Source organism: Pantherophis guttatus, chromosome 17 (genome assembly GCF_059756535.1).
Source record: "Pantherophis guttatus breed Tessera chromosome 17, ASM5975653v1, whole genome shotgun sequence".
NCBI lineage: Eukaryota > Metazoa > Chordata > Lepidosauria > Squamata > Colubridae > Pantherophis > Pantherophis guttatus.
This window is the reverse complement of record NC_142079.1, coordinates 13,941,195-13,957,500: the sequence shown is the minus strand read 5'-3', so window position 1 is coordinate 13,957,500 and position 16,306 is coordinate 13,941,195. Positions and strand designations below refer to the sequence as shown.

At 49.8% G+C, this 16,306-nt stretch overlaps 1 protein-coding gene across 20 annotated transcripts in view; it reads right to left on the bottom strand.

The window, feature by feature from the left end:
- NCOR2 (nuclear receptor corepressor 2) overlaps positions 1-16,306 on the bottom strand; it is a 234,631-nt gene that overhangs the window by 115,117 nt on the left and 103,208 nt on the right. For all 20 annotated transcript variants that reach the window (XM_087880078.1, XM_087880077.1, XM_087880079.1 and 17 more), the window contains exons 12-14: positions 14,462-14,640; positions 12,342-12,396; positions 11,018-11,116 (exon numbers count right to left, since the gene is read on the bottom strand). In XM_087880078.1, coding sequence (XP_087736204.1) covers positions 11,018-11,116; positions 12,342-12,396; positions 14,462-14,640 — 333 coding nt within the window. The remainder of the gene's footprint in view (positions 1-11,017; positions 11,117-12,341; positions 12,397-14,461; positions 14,641-16,306) is intronic.

The window sequence follows — 16,306 nt, the reverse complement described above, 5'->3', positions numbered from 1 at the left end:
ACCCCGCCCAAGCAGGAAACCCTACACCATTTTTGACAAATCGCAGTCCGGTCTCTTCTTGAAAGCTTCCAGTGATGAAGCTCCCACAACTTCTGAAGGCAAGTCATTCCACTGAATATAGAATAACAGAGTTGGAAGGGACCTTGTAGGTCATCTAGACCAACCCCCCACCCAAGCAGGAGACCGTACACCATTTCTGAGAGATGGCAGTCCAGTCTCTTCTTGAAAGCTTCCAGGGATGAAGTTCCCACAACTTCCGAAGGCAACTTCTGTTCCATCGGTTGATTGTTCTCACTGTCAGGAAATTCCCCCTTATTTCTAGGTTGAATCTCTCCTTGCTCAGTTTCCATGCACGCCGATTTCACCTGCTGTTTGGTGCAGCTAAAGGGCCCGTCCGAATTATTTATCTGCCCTTATAGGACAAAGTTGCCACTATCAATTCAATTTAGACCCAGCCTTTTTCCCCCCCAAGGAATCTGGAACACTCCTATGTTATCCCCATAACACCCCTGCGAGGTAGGCCAGTGAGCCACCACAGCAGAAGGTGAAGCTCTCCCCTGCTCTCCCTAATCCTATTCCAACTCTGTACAGATAGTCCTCGACTTACAACAGTTCATTGAGTGACCGTTCAAAGTTATAACAGCACTGAAAGAAGTGAGTTACGACCGTTTTTCACACTTATGACCGTTGCAGAATCCCTATGGTCACATGATCAAAATTCAGATGCTCGGGTCTCTGACTCATACTTATGACGGTTGCAATGTCCCGGGGTCATGCGATCCCCTTTTGTGTGATCTTCTGGCAAGCAAAGTCCACGGGAAAGCCAGATTCACTTAACAACAGTGTTACTCATTTAACAACTTCCAGTGATTCACTTAACAACCGTGGCAAGGAAGGTCGTGAAATGGGGCAAAGCTCACTTAACAAATGTCTCACTTAGCCACAGAAATTTTGGATTCCATTTGTGGTCGTAAGTCAGAGGAATCAAACAAGGACCAGTTTTCTGTTTCTCGAATCCCTGAGGACCGGGATTGTCTGTGTTGGGTTTGGCAAGCTGGGAGCAGGCTGTCCCCTAAGCCACCATGACAAATCTCTTCGACTAGCACGAGCCTGGTGAACTTCTGCCTAAATGAGTCAGGCAGCCCACAGATGGCCCTCCTCCAAACCCACACAGGGAAATTTGCAAAAGACAACAAGGATGCTCCAATTAGGATTTCTGCCCCGAGCCAAGGGGGATGGGATGGATGGCCTTCCGGGACCCTTTCCAAGCCGAGACGCCCACCATGGTAGCTGCAATTGGTCCCGTGCAGAAGAAGAAGAAGAGGAGGAGAATCGGCTTCGACCCACCACTGCATTCCTCCTCTGGACCCACGTCCCGGTTTTACTCCTCCCGACTCAAATCCTTCTGCAGGTTGCAAACAATCCTGCCTGCGTAGCCACCCCTCCCTGTTCCTGGGTTGCTGCCGCAGGGCTCCCCCCCCCCTTCCCTCCCAGGCCAAAAATCCTCCTCCCCAACTTTGAATGCCTGGCAGCCGCTGGCACCGTGCCTCCCTCTCTCCTCCGCTGCTGCGGCGCAGCATAAATTATAAACAACGCCTGACCTTTGCTCTGATTTCTTGCGGCATCCCGTGCGTGGCGCAGCTCTACTTCCCCCGCCCCGGGGCATTCAGCATCCCAGCAGCGTTCTTCCCCCCCCCTCTCCCCACACACACACCATTGTGCAAGCTCACACCAGGGCACCCGCAGGCAACACTCCCCCCCACCAATCACCAAGGCAACCCCAGCCCAGCGCGATAACTTATCTCCCCCAGAGCACAGGGGCTCCTGTAAACAGTGCGTGGAGCGTGCGGCCAGGGCTGTGCTTCAAAGGCGCTGTGCCTCGGCTGTTTTGTTTCCCCCTTCTTGGGACCTGTTCTTGGCATGGCTCTCCGACACACTTCGAGCGTACAAACAGCACAAGCGCTTCCAAGCTCCCTTGGCTGGCCCAGAGGGATCAGGAAGGGAGGGGAGGGGAGGGGGGGTGTATGCCTTTATAGGGCCCCCCCATCCCACCTTCTGCTTAGCTCTGCTTTTGGGGGGGGGAAACGAAGAACGGGTGAATTGGGGACGAGACGAAGACTTTTCCTGGGGTTCTTTCCCGCGCCTTCGGAGAGATTTCCGTACGTACCCCGTGAAGCTGCCCCCTCTCCATCATGGGGGGGGGGGTGGTAGGGGGTGGTTCAACCAGTCCTTTTCAGAAATAATCCCCTCCCACTTCTCTGGGTCAGGAAAGGACAGGAGAGAGGGGTGTCCCTTGGCCTCCGGTGGAAGATAACAAGTAGGGCGGAGGGAATTTGTTTTTTCTTTTTTGTTTTTTTTCCTTTCCCGGCCAAATGTTTCGTGCGCCTCTCCTTTCGTTCTCGGGAACCCGGCTCACCTCCCAGGCCTGTTCTCCCCGGGACTTCAGCACTACCAGTGTCCCTTCTGCCTGCAGCGCTCGAGGCCTCTTCATCGCTCGGCCATCCCCGTGTGGCGTGCTTCACGCTCTCCGGCTCAAATGGCTTCCTGGGGATTTGCATAGTTGAGCCATGGACTCGCCACGACATTCCTGTTATGATTTTGCAATCTACTGGAATAACACGGCCCCGCTCTGCGCCCGTCAACGAGCCGAGATGAGTCATGAGCTATAAAACCACCGCTCTCGTCACCGGGAACCTTCGGGGCTGGCTACAGCCTTGGCGTGATTCATCTCCGCCGAGGCCAACGTTAACCCTCCAGCGCAACGCTCTCCACACCATCGAGCGCCCGGCTTTTGAGGTCACAGAGTCCTCCCCGGGGGCATGTGCGTAGTACACAAGCACACACATACACACGTGTGCAGTTGTGTTATGCACAGCGTGCCCCACCACGTAACAATAAAGCCCTTTTATACACTGCGGATATTTCTCGCCCCGGGTTCTTTTTTAAAACCTTTAGAGGGGTGGGGGTGCAAAGGAAACACACAACAACGTTTTTGTCCTGGGTCAAAACAGCCTCCTGTTCAAACCACAAATGCAGGTTTTCTTCAACCGTAAAATGAGTCATCACACTAGTGGTGCATGTGTGTTTGTGTGTCTGTCTCTGCCTAATTGTCAGTTTGTGGAAGTGGGCAAAGGGGGTCGTTGGCTTTGCAAATTTGCAATTCTCTCTAGAGGGATACAACCACTGTCCGATCCTAAACCGCCCTCGTTTGAGATCCGCCGACCGACCGACCATCCTACCTAACTTCATCTGGTTTAAGGAGTAGGCCCAGGTCACACAATTTGCTATTGCAATGTGGTGTGTCTGCATGCAGTAGTAACAAAGCTAAACAGCCAAACAACCCAAGTAGACTTCAGACCCTCAATGCAACCTCTACCTCCAAAGCCTGTTGCCTAAACCAAAACTTTATTAAAACTAACTGAACCCCTAACTTAAGTATTCATCTAAAGCCAGGGGTGTCAAACTGGATTTCTTCGAGGGACGGATCACTATTGTAGTTCTCCTCCTAGGGCCGGGCCAGGGATTGGGGTGGGGGCACATCCAGCAGCATCCTGCCGGCCAAAACAGGGCATGGGGGGAGCACATGAGCCCCCCCCCCATGCCCAGTTCTCGGCCTGAACGGCCAAAATGGTTATCCTCCAACTCTCCCTGCCTTTAATTTTTCAAAAAAATATATTCCCCTGCCTCCCAGAAGCACCGCCGGCCATTTGGGTTCGATAAAATCCACAGAGAAGACATGCAGCAAAAATAACACTAAGGCAGGTAGTCCTCGACTTACGACCTCAATTCAGCCCAACATTTCTCTTGCTAAGTGAGACATCTGCTAAGTGAATTTTGCCCCATTCTAGGACCTTTCTTGTCACAGTTGATAAGTGAATCGCTGCAGCGGTTAAGTTAGTAACACGGTCGTTAAGTGAATCTGACTTTCCCATTGATTTTGCCTGTCGGAAGGTCGCAAAAATGAATCACATGACCCTGGGACCAGGGGTGAAATCTAGCAGGTTCTGGAGAACCGGTAGCGGAAATTTTGAGTAGTTCAGAGAACCAGCAAATGCCACCTCTGGCTGGCCCCAGAGTGGGGTGGGAATGGAGATTTTGCAATATCCTTCCCCCAGGAGTGGGGAGGGAATGGGGATTTTGCAGCATCCTACCCCTGGAGTGGGGTGGGAATGGGGATTTTGCAGTATCCTTCCCCCAGGAGTGGGGTGGGAATGGGGATTTTGCAGCATCCTTCCCCTGGAGTGGGGTGGGAATGGAAATTTTGCAGCATCCTACCCTTGGAGTGGGGTGGGAATGGAGATTTTGCAGCATCCTTCCCCCAGGAGTGGGGTGGGAATGGAGATTTTGCAATATCCTTCCCCCAGGAGTAGGGAGGGAATGGGGATTATGCAGCATCCTTCCCCCAGGAGTAGGGAGGGAATGGGGATTTTGCAGCATCCTTCCCCTTGAGTGGGGAGGGAATGGGGATTTTGCAGCATCCTTCCCCTTCCACGCCCACCAAGCCATGCCCACAGAACTGGTAGTAAAAAAAATTGGATTTCAACACTGCCTGGGACGCTGCAACTGTCATAAATATGAGTCAGTTGCCAAGCGTCCAAATTTTGATCATGTGACTGCTGCACCAGTCTGTAAAGGTGGAAAAACAGTCATAAGTCACTTTTTTTTCCAGTGCCGTTTAAACGGTCACTAAATCAACTGTTGTACATTGAGGACTGTCTGTATAATCTCCAGGGATCTACCCAATCAGATCTTGACTACTTTTTTATAACCAGCAGAGGAGAACCCATCCAAATCTCTGGTGTCAGGCAGATTCCATCTCCTGCCTGGTGTCAGGGTTCCGATGGATGGCTGGTGGGACTCTTAACGTTGATTAGTTCTGGACCAGGGTTTCTCAACCTTGGAAGCTTGAAGATGGGTGGACTTCAACTCCCAGAAAGTTGCCAAGGTTGGAGACCCTGGCTGGGGAACTCTGGGAGTTGAAGTCCTCCAGGCTTTAAACTGCCAAGGTTGGAGACCCTGACTAGGGAACTCTGGGAGTTGAAGTCCTCCAGGCTTAAAGCTACCAAGGTTGGAGACCCTGGCTGGGGAACTCTGGGAGTTGAAGTCCTCCAGGCTTTAAACTGCCAAGGTTGGAGACCCTGACTAGGGAACTCTGGGAGTTGAAGTCCTCCAGGCTTTAAACTGCCAAGGTTGGAGACCCTGACTAGGGAACTCTGGGAGTTGAAGTCCTCCAGGCTTAAAGCTACCAAGGTTGGAGACCCTGGCTGGGGAACTCTGGGAGTTGAAGTCCTCCAGGCTTTAAACTGCCAAGGTTGGAGACCCTGACTAGGGAACTCTGGGAGTTGAAGTCCTCCAGGCTTAAAGTTGCCAAGGTTGGAGACCCTGGCTGGGGAATTCTGGGAGTTGAAGTCCTCCAGGCTTAAAGCTACCAAGGTTGGAGACCCTGGCTGGGGAACTCTGGGAGTTTAAGTCCTCCAGGCTTAAAGCTACCAAGGTTGGAGACCCTGGCTGGGGAACTCTGGGAGTTGAAGTCCTCCAGGCTTAAAGCTACCAAGGTTGGAGACCCTGGCTGGGGAATTCTGGGAGTTGAAGTCCTCCAGGCTTAAAGCTACCAAGGTTGGAGACCCTGGCTGGGGAACTCTGGGAGTTGAAGTCCTCCAGGCTTAAAGTTGCCAAGGTTGGAGACCCTGGCTGGGGAACTCTGGGAGTTGAAGTCCTCCAGCTTTAAAGTTGCCAAGGTTGGAGACCCTGGCTGGGGAACTCTGGGAGTTGAAGTCCTCCAGCTTTAAAGTTGCCAAGGTTGGAGACCCTGGCTGGGGAACTCTGGGAGTTGAAGTCCTCCAGCTTTAAAGTTGCCAAGGTTGGAGACCCTGGCTGGGGAATTCTGGGAGTTGAAGTCCTCCAGGCTTAAGGTTGCCAAGGTTGGAGACCCTGGCTGGGGAACTCTGGGAGTTGAAGTCCACCCATCTTCAAGCTTCCAAGGTTGAGAAACACTGTTCTGGACCTTTTCAAGGCCCTCCATCTTTCACGATTGACCCTTTGAGTAGTTGGGCACTTCTGGACCCTTTCAAAGAGACGGTCCTCCACCTTTCATGATTGACAGCTCCTCCTGTCCCTCGCTCCTGGCCATGTTGACTAAGACAGGAAGGAAATGGGAGGATCAACCTAGAAGAATGCTTGTCTTGCCAGCTCTCCATTAGTCATCCAATAGTATTTGTGGGTTAATCCAAGGCACACAGCAACATGTGGCCATCCACCCATCCATTTTTCACTGGGCTTTTTTTTTACATCTCTCTCTCTCTCTCTCTCTCTCTCTCTCTCTTCCATCTTGGCTTGGTGCAAGTTTCCTCGTAGAAAGGCTGTTTCCAATTCATCCAGCCTCTACAGTCATCCAGAAAGTCTCTGCAAGCCATTGTCCTTCCGTTATTTTTAAACCACTAAATTGGAGGGTGGAGGAAACCAATAGAGGATCTTAGCTATAGCTTAAGGTGGAACTGTGGGTGCTCTCTGAGCTTGGTGATTTTCTGGCAGACGTCTCATGACCCAACTAGGTAACATCATCAGTGCTAGAAGGGAGTGGAGATTGGGAGGAGGAGGAGGAGGAGGAAGAGGAGGATTATTATTGTGGGGTCCTCGGTGCTCTCTGAGCTTGGTGCTTTTCTGGCAAACGTTTCATGACCACACTAGCTGACATCATCAGTGCTAGAAGGGAGTGGGATTTTCAGAATGGAGAAGGAGAAGAGAGAAGGGAGGGAGGAGGAAGAGGAGGACTGTGGGGTCCTCGGTGCTCTCTGAGCTTGGTGCTTTTCTGGCCGCCTCTCAGGAAACAGCCTGAGCGGCCACTTCGGGCCTGAAGTGGCCGGCTCCACGCCTGCGCGGAGGCCCCATGCCTGCTCGATATCAAAAGAACCGCCCAGGCCGCCCAGGATTGATCAAGGTTTGCCCAGGTGTAATCAAGGCTCGAAAGCCAGATCACCACCCAGGCCGTCCAGGAGTAATCAGGATTTGCTAGCCCAGATGGGGTCCAGCTGGGGATGTGAGGCGTTGCATGGCTGGGAGGGTGGAGCTAAAGGGGTAGAGTCGCGGGGTGGAGCGTGGCAGCTTTAAAAAGGTGGTGGGAGCACAGAGCAACTACCGTGTTTCCCCCAAAATAAGACATCCCCTGATAATAAGCCCAATCGGGCTTTTGAGCGCACGGCAAGAAGGCCGAGCATTTATTTCAGGGTTCAGAAAAATATAAGACAGGGTCTTATTTTCGGGGAAACACGGTAGAGCTGACAATATTTCACTGAGACTGCACTGGGTGATTGTTGGAACGTGCCGGAGCGCGAAGGTAATGACATTGCAACAACCTTCACACTGTTGTCTGGAGTTTTCCTTTACCGCGCCGTTCCGGAACCTGACAGTAACATTATCAAGGGCTGATGATATTACCTAGTACGTATATCACTAGATATTATCTAGTGACCTAAATGTAACTGATGATGTAACCTAGTTGGGTCATGAAACGTCTGTAAGCAAACCTCGAAGCTCAGGGAGCACCAAGGACCCCAGCCCTCCTCCTCCTCCTCCTCCTCCTCCTCCCTGGAAACCTCACTCCTTTCTAACATTGATGATGTAACCTAGTTGGGTCATGAAACGTCTGCAAGAAAACCGCCAAGCTCAGGGAGCACCAAGGACCCCACAGTCTTGAGGAGGGTGGGCCAATTCCTCCCACCCTCTTGAACTTATGATGAAGCCCACCTGCTCAAATGGTCTAATGATGCTTTCTGAGAAATGTCTGGGATGAACCTTTGGAGAGCAGGAGAGTTTTCCATAACTACGAGCCACCAAAAGGAGACAACTTGAGGATCCAATCATAAAGGGTAATTGAGAGATACAAAAATTCAGAGGCAAACAAAGTCTTCCCCCCCCCCCAAAAAAATCAGGAAAACAAAATCTCCAAATAATTAAAGTATCTGACGGATGCCCTAATTAAATCGAGCCAAGCTTCAAAAGAAATCCAGTTGTTTATTAGGAGCTTCATGTTGGCACGTTCCCAAGTGAAGCCAGCTCTGACCCTACGTAATTTACGCTCCAATTATGACCCTGTTTCCCCCCTCCCCCCAAGGTGTGTCATCAATCACATTCTGCAATGGAGCACTCCCCTCAGGCCGCTGTGGGTAACCCTGGGAGACAGCCTTGAGAGAGATAAGTCTGGAATGTGCATCTGTCTTTGGCTGTCGTGCCGTTTCATCGGTTTCCCATCCCCCTTGATTATGTCAACTCGAGAGCAGACCAGGGATGCTTTGCGAGTTGACATAAAGTTTTTTTATTTTCTACCCAAAAACGGCAGTCCAACCGCCATCTCTGCTTGCAAGCCTCCCACCCACACAGACCACAAACGAGCATGAAAAGATCCTTTAAAAGCCACCTCAGCTCCTTTTCCAGGTAAAAGCAGAAACTATAAAGCCAGTGAGACATTTCATCACCACCTGAAGAGCTTCCAAGTCTCCTCCGCACGGTGAAACTTTTTACAATATTTTCACCCGCAGCTCCGGTTTCTCCTAGCGTGCATTTTGCAAACCCAGGTTGTCCTCGACTTACAACCGTTTGTTGAGTGACCACTCGAAGCTACAACGGCACTCGAAAAAGCGACCGATGACCGTTTTTCGCGCTTAGGACCGTTGCGGCACACACACACACACACTGGCGGTCACGGGATCAAAATTCACACCCTCGGCAACTGGTTCGTATTTATGACGGTTGCAGTGTCCTGGGATCACATGATCCCCTTTTGCGACGTTCTGACAATGGGGAAGCCAGACTCACTTAACAACCGCAGTCATACAAAGAGGTGGTATTCAGCCGGTTCAGACCGGTTTCGCCCGAACCGGTAGCAGAAATTGTGGGTGGGCCTGCCGACTCGCCCCGGCTCTATGCTGTCCTATTTAGGCATGTTTTTGAGCTCAGGCACATGTGCGGAAGGGGCGCATGAGAGTAAAGAGAAGGCGCGGAATGCCAGGCGCACGCACGGAAGGCAGGCATTATGCTACTACGTGCAAACCAGTAGTAGCATAATGTAAAACCCACCTCTGGCCATATACTGAACAACTGTGGCCAGAAAGGACATAAAACAGATCAAAACTCGCTTAACAAATATTCTCACTTAGCAAGGTGGATTTTGGCCTCAATTGTGGTCATAAGTCAAGGACTACCTGTATTACAGGCATCTATCTCTTCCCCCACCCCACCTCCGCTAATACCTGGTTTTTCTTCTCTGTTCTCCAAGCAAGGCTACAATCTCTCGCTTAAGTCTCGTTGCTGTCTTACGTCCAAATGGCTAAAAGTGAACTAGCAAAGTTTGGCACCCTAACAAACATCTCAGACTAAATAAACCAGCTCTGGAGCTCCGAAAATAACAAGGCAGTTCCAGGAATAAACAGGAAGAATCACAAATCTGGATTCCCCGGCTGTTTTTTCTGCTAAACAGGGATTTCCCCTTAATATTGATTTTTTTAACACTCAACAAATTCATCCTCCGCCATGTTAAACAAATGCACCGGAGGTATTATTCAGTCATGTCCAGAAGGGAATTTTTCCGTCTTTTTTTTAAAACTGCAGAACTCCTGATCAAGAGTAAACGAGGTTGTCCTGAAGGCTGTAGTGTGTGTGTGTGTGTGTGTGTGTGTGTGTGTGTGTGTGTGTGTGTGTGTGTGTGTTGGGGGGGTGGCACTGCGGGGGCCAAAACTTTGACCAAAATTGGAATAATGGAGGTTTGTGGAGTTCTACAGAGCACACATGGAAAAATCTTGATTTAGAGGTTTGGTCTCTGGAGAAAACAGGGCAAATCAGTGGCAAAACATTTGTTGTGGGTTCTTAAAGGAGGACTGAGAAAGGTTTGGGGCACCGCTGATGAAAAGATCTCACAGACCAAGGAAGGGAAGGGAAGGGAAGGGAAGAGAAGGGATGGGATGGGATGGAATAGAGTAGAGTAGAGTAGAGTAGAGTAGAGTAGAGTAGAGTAGAGTAGAGTAGAATAGAATAGAATAGAATAGAATAGAATAGAATAGAATAGAATAGAATAGAATAGAATAGAATTAGAGTAGAATAGAATAGAATAGAATAGAATTAGAGTAGAATAGAATAGAATAGAATAGAATAGAATAGAATAGAATAGAATTAGAGTAGAGTAGAGTAGAGTAGAATAGAATAGAATAGAATAGAATAGAATAGAATTAGAGTAGAGTAGAGTAGAGTAGAGTAGAGTAGAGTAGAGTAGAGTAGAGTAGAACAGAACAGAACAGAACAGAATAGAATTAGAGTAGAGTAGAGTAGAGTAGAGTAGAGTAGAGTAGAATAGAATAGAATAGAATAGAATAGAATTAGAGTAGAGTAGAGTAGAATAGAGTAGAGTAGAATAGAATAGAATAGAATAGAATAGAATAGAATTAGAGTATAGTAGAGTAGAGTAGAATAGAGTAGAGTAGAGTAGAGTAGAGTAGAGTAGAGTAGAGTAGAGTAGAGTAGAGTAGAGTAGAGTAGAGTAGAGTAGAGTAGAATAGAATAGAATAGAATAGAATAGAATAGAATAGAATAGAATAGAATAGAATAGAATAGAATAGAATAGAATAGAATAGAATAGAATAGAGCTTGGAGGTATTCTACTCCAGCCCCATGCTCAAGCACGAGACGGAGACCCCATACTATTTCAGCTCAGTAACTGTCCCGTCTTTTCTTAAATTCCTCCAGTGATGAAGCACCCACAACTTCTGGTGGCAAGCTGTTCCTCTGGCTAACTGTCCTCCCTGCTAGGAAGTTTCTCCTTAATTCCAGACTGCTTCTCCCTTCGATTAGTTTCCAACCATTCTTTCTTGTCCTGCCCTCCGGTGCTTTGGAGAATAATCTGACTCCCTGGTCTTTGTGGCAGTCTCTCTAGAAGCCTAGAACCAAGGCCTAGTACAGCCCTACAAGATGTGGCTGCTTGATCTCACCGAGTCCTTAAGACGCTTTCCATCTTCCCGCTGGGTTTCCTTACCTGGTTCTTCCCTCGCCTGCGGTAATTCCTTCTCACCAAGTTCTTGTAGTTCTCGTTCTTCTTCGTCAAATAGTAGTAGAGGACACAATCCGCCACTGTCTAGAAAAAGAAAAACAACAGAGACACACGTTGGTGATACTTGGTAACAGAGATGTCGGAGGGAAACAGACTTTGGATAATATAATATGGACACTGGTGGGATTCAAATAATTTAACAAGCGGTTCTCTGCCCTAATGACCGGCTGAGTGGGCATGGCCATGGTGGGCGTGGCCAGGGTGTGTGACAGGCAGCTCTTGGCCTCCTGCACCCCCTGGGAGCAAAAACTGGCCACGCAGGGAGATGCGCCCCCCCCCCCCCGTTTTGAGCCTAGGCGGCCTCCCTGCAACCTCCTGAGAGCGAAAACAGGCCACAGGGGGAGCACTGCCTTCCCCTCGTCCCATTTTGGGCCTAGGAGGCCTCCCTGAAGCCTCCTGGAAGTGAAAACAGGCCACTGGTGGGTGCCGCACCCCCCATGTGCCCCGTTTTGGGCTTAGTAGGTCTCCCTGCAGCCTCCTGAGAACGAAAACGGGCCATAGGGGGGGCACTGCCCTCCCCTCGCCCCATTTTGGGCCTAGGAGGCCTCCCTGAAGCCTCCTGGAAGTGAAAACAGGCCACGGGTGGGTGCCGCACACCCCCCCGTGCCCCATTTTGGGCTTAGTAGGTCTTGCTGCAGCCTCCTGAGAGCGAAAACAGGCCACAGGGGGAGCACTGCCCCCGCGCCCCATTTTTGGCCTAGGAGGCCTCCCTGAGGCCTCCTGGAAGTGAAAACAGGCCGCAGGGGGCGCCGCACCCCCTCCCGCGCACCGTTTTGGGCCTAGTAGGCCTCCCTGCACTTGCCTGGGAGCCAAAATGGGGCCCGTGGGAACTCCTGGAAGGGGCGGGGCCAGCCAGCAATTTAACTACCAGTTTTCCCGAACCGGCTGAATCCCATCACTGAATATGGACCTTCTGATGCCACTTTGGTGTGTTTGTTCCTTTTCAAAGCACCACAACCCACAAGAGGATTGGCAACCAAGATGGCTGACTCTTAGAAGAGGGGTGGATGGCTTTCCTCAGTGGTTCCTTGGAAATAGCTGTCCCGGGCAAGGTTTATGGTTTTGGAAGGGGACCTTGGGAAGAAATGCCTCCTTGCAGTTTGCAGTTGGGTTACTGTTTTGATAAGTGCAACTTGGGGAGGCCACCGAGAAGGCCCCAACAGCTTCTTGACAGAAGGTCCAGCTTGTAGGATGAGCGTGCCTTGATAAAAGGGAGTTGTGAGAAAAAATTTAAAAAATGACTACTTACTTTCCTGTCCAGGAAAGAGGCGATAAGACCAAAATTCTTTGGGTGTTGCATGAACCTGCAAGAAGAAGAACCAAAGGAACGATTAAGAAACTGACCATGAAGATAACTTGGTTGCAGCAACCAACCGTTGCTTCGTTCGACATAACCATCAGAAGCAAGAGCTTGGGAGTGGTGTGGTGGCCTAGAGATGGAGCTCTTGCCTCACAATCAGGAGGCTGTGAGTTCGATCCTAGGTAGAGGTAGATATTTCTCTCTCTGGGCACAATGAGAATATATCTGCTGGACAAAACTCCGCACTGGCAACAGGAAGAGCATCCGGCCATTCAAACACTCTACTAGCTCCATTCAGTTGTCCAGATTCCACCTCGCAAGGGATTTTGGGGTCGTTAAATGATGGTGATTGATCAGAAGCAAGAGCTGGGCTGGAATGATACCCAGCAGAGGGGGTCCTACAGATATAGGTTGTCCTTGACTTATGACCATAATGGAAGCCAGAATTTCCACTGTAATGATGCTTGCAGTTTAGAGTCACCCATATGACTGGACCTGATTTTTACAAGTTCTTTTCTATGGTGGTCATTAAGTGAATGCTGTGGTCACTAAGTGAAAATAGTGGTCATTAAGTGAAACCATGAATTTCTATGGGTGTTTTTCTGTCCGAAACCAGCGGAAAAGCTAAAAAACCGGCAAAAAAACTGTTCTAAATTGCAGTTATGGGACCGTGGATTGCTGTAAGTGGTCATAATGGTTAGGGGGTCATGTGACCATGTGGGGAGCTGTTCGAACTCCAGAACTGGGTCGCAAGTAGCTTTTGGCAGGTCCATTGTAACTTTCAATGGTTGCTAAGTGAGGATTACCGGTATTCTACAGATACAATTGTGGTATGTTATGACCACAATTGAGCCTAAAATTCCTGCCGTTAAGTGAGACATTCCTTAAATGAGTTTTGCCCCATTTTACGACCTTTCTTGCCACTGTTATTAAGGGAATCACTGCGGTGGATAAGTTAGTAACCCGGTTGTTAAGTGAATCTGGCTTCCCCCTTGATTTTGCTTGTTGGGAGGCTGCAAAAGGGGATCGCATGACTCCCGTGACACAGAACCATCATAAGTATGAACCAGTTGCCAGGCACCTGAATTTCGATCGTGCAATCATGGGGACGGTAGAAAGGTCGTAACTGTGAAAAACGGTCCTAAATCACTTTCTTCAACACCGTTGTAACTTGGAACGGTCACTAAATGATCTGTTGTAAATTGAGGAGTACCTGTATAATCATCCCAATCAGAGATGAAAAGCTCCACTCAGAGCTAGGGTGTAGGGTCTCCTGCTTGGGCAGGGGGTTGAACTAGATAATCTACTACAAGATCCCTTCCACGTCTGTTAATCTGATGACTTCCAAACTAGGAAGGGACGTGTTGTGGCCCGTATGCGGCCTGTGCGACTGGTGGCTGATTCGGACAGCGAGGAGGCTGGTGTGGTGTTGAACCAGCAGCCTGTGCAGCTGGCACTCGAGTCGGACAATGAGGAGGCTGGAGAAGATGTGGTGCCAGAGGCGGGGATTCATCCAGGGCCTTCAGAACCTCCAGAAGCTCCCTTAAGTGAAGAGGACGAAGAGGAAAAGCCTCTTCTTGATGCACGGGCGCACAGAGCAGCCAAAAGGCAGGAGTGGCTCCTCAGGAGGAGGTCTCCTCGAGAGTAAGGCTTGGGGCTAATTGGCCCCTCCCTTAGCCTATTTAAGGAAGAACGCCAACTGAAGCAATTTGCAGGGAACAACTTCGTTCACTCTCCTTCGTGCCTTGATCTTAGTTCTTTGCAAATTGCTTCTGGGCTTTCTGCCAATCATAGTAAGATTAAGATTATTTATTCTTTGGATTTTTGTAGGCTGTTAAGGAAGTTAATTAACAGCCTTTGTTTGGGAAAAGAAAACCTTATCTAATTTAGTAAACTAATGTTTGTACAGACTTTGTGTGTTCTGCGTTCTTTGGGGTCTGTAGCTGGGGCAGAACAGGATGTGAGGTTCCCCACAGATGTCTCCCCAACTCCTCCTCGGAGTGAAGACCTCCCCCCCTCCCCCTTAGCCTGCCTCCTCAAGGACCACCGAGGCATTGCGCTCCACTCACTTCTCTCGGAAGGTCTCCTTCTCCTGCTCACTCCACATATTCATCACTTGCCGGTCTTTGTAGACCTTCATGGGGTCGTCCATCAACCCGTTCATGTTGATGAACTTGATGCGTTGCTGCTCTGCATCGTACAGCATCGGCGGGATGACGGCAAGCTGGCGCATCTGTTTCTCCAGATTCTGGCAGGGAAGAGAGGAAAGGGCCTTGAGAGGAAGCAGACCACTGGGGTGGGGAGTAGGGGGAGGAACAACCCGAGACTTTGACAAGAGGACAAATTGGGCAACGAGGTCTCTGGGATTGCAAGGAGGTGGACTTTCGTCCATCTGCTGTTAAGTCTCACCCAGGGATGGGCTGCTGGGGGTTCGCAGGGATTCGGGAGAACCTCTTGCTAAAATTCTTTGCAGTTCAGAGAACCCCCAAATCCCACTATCGGCTGGCCCCACCCACCCCACCCCGCCCCTCCCAGGAGTCCCCACACAGCCCGTTTTGGATGCAGGTAAATGCAGGGCGTGCATGGAGGCTCGGGAAGGGTGAAAAACGGGCCTACCAAAGTTTGGGGAGGCCTCCAGAGGGCCTCTGGAGCCTGGGGAGGCCGTTTTCGCCCTCCCGGAAGCTCGAGGAAAGCCTCCAGAAGCCAGGGAAGGCAACCCCTCCCCCTTCCGTGGTGCAGGAGTAAGACTAGACCACACCCACCATGGCCATGTCCACCCAGCAACCGGGCAGAGAACTAAATTTTTTGCTAAAATGTTTGAAGCCCACCCCTGGTCTTATCCCACCTTTCGAGTAATTTCCGTTCCAAATTTCCTCCCAACCCCAAAACAGAGCTTGAGAGTTTTAAGCCCAGCTTAAAAAATAAATAAATCAGGCTTCATTTCATAAACCCATGAGATCCTGCTGGGACCGATGAACAATGAAGGGTTAAATTAATGGTGAATTTCTGTTGATGATGTTGGTTTCATGGAGTACAATACAGAAATACTGGAAAGTCAATATATGATTCTCATGACGTCTATGTGGAACCTCCATGGTCAGAGGTAGACTATCCCAGAATATGATTTTCTGGAGGGGACAAACAATGGGAGAACAGCTGCAGTCTTCAGGTCCAAGCTTGTGAGATTCTTAAAGGTGTCATTTTAGGAAGTCCAGAGCTGGATGAGAAGGTTCTTGGACATAACCCAGCTTCTTTGTTTATGTTAGCTACGTACTTGAGACTTTCAAGAAGAGACATGGTGGAGGGTCTCCTTGCTTGGCTGGGGGGTTAGACTAAATGACCTACAAAGTCCCTTCCAATTCTGTTAATCTGTAAAGATGTAAGAATGATGGGAATCTCCAGATACTGAGGAAATCCACCTCGGAGAACTGAGGACTGTGGCAAAGGAGAGGACCACAGAGCTTATTTCCTGCTGGTGGGCTTCTTGGAAACATCTGGCTGCCCACGAAAGAACAAAGGTGGGTTGGATTTGACAGACCTTTGGCTTCATCCAGCCAAATATTGATTATGCCAACAAGCAGTATTGAAACAGGAAACGCTGGAGAACGTAGCTCCACCTGAGTTTTCCCTAGGTCGGGAGAATCCATCTGGCTTCAGGCCTCCCTCTTACAAAGGCCAACTGGCAAAGGAATGGGGAGGTTTTCCAAAAAATTAAATCAGAGAGTTGATGCCCATTGAATGTTCCTGGTTGGTGGCTGGTGGTGAGTCATGGTGGCGCAGTGGTTAGAGAGCGGTAGTGCAGGCTACTTCTGCTGACTGCCAGTTGCCTGCAATTTTGCAATTTGAATCTCACCAGGCTCAAGGTTGACTCAGCCTTCCATCCTTCCTTCCTTTCATAACTCTGCCCACTGCCA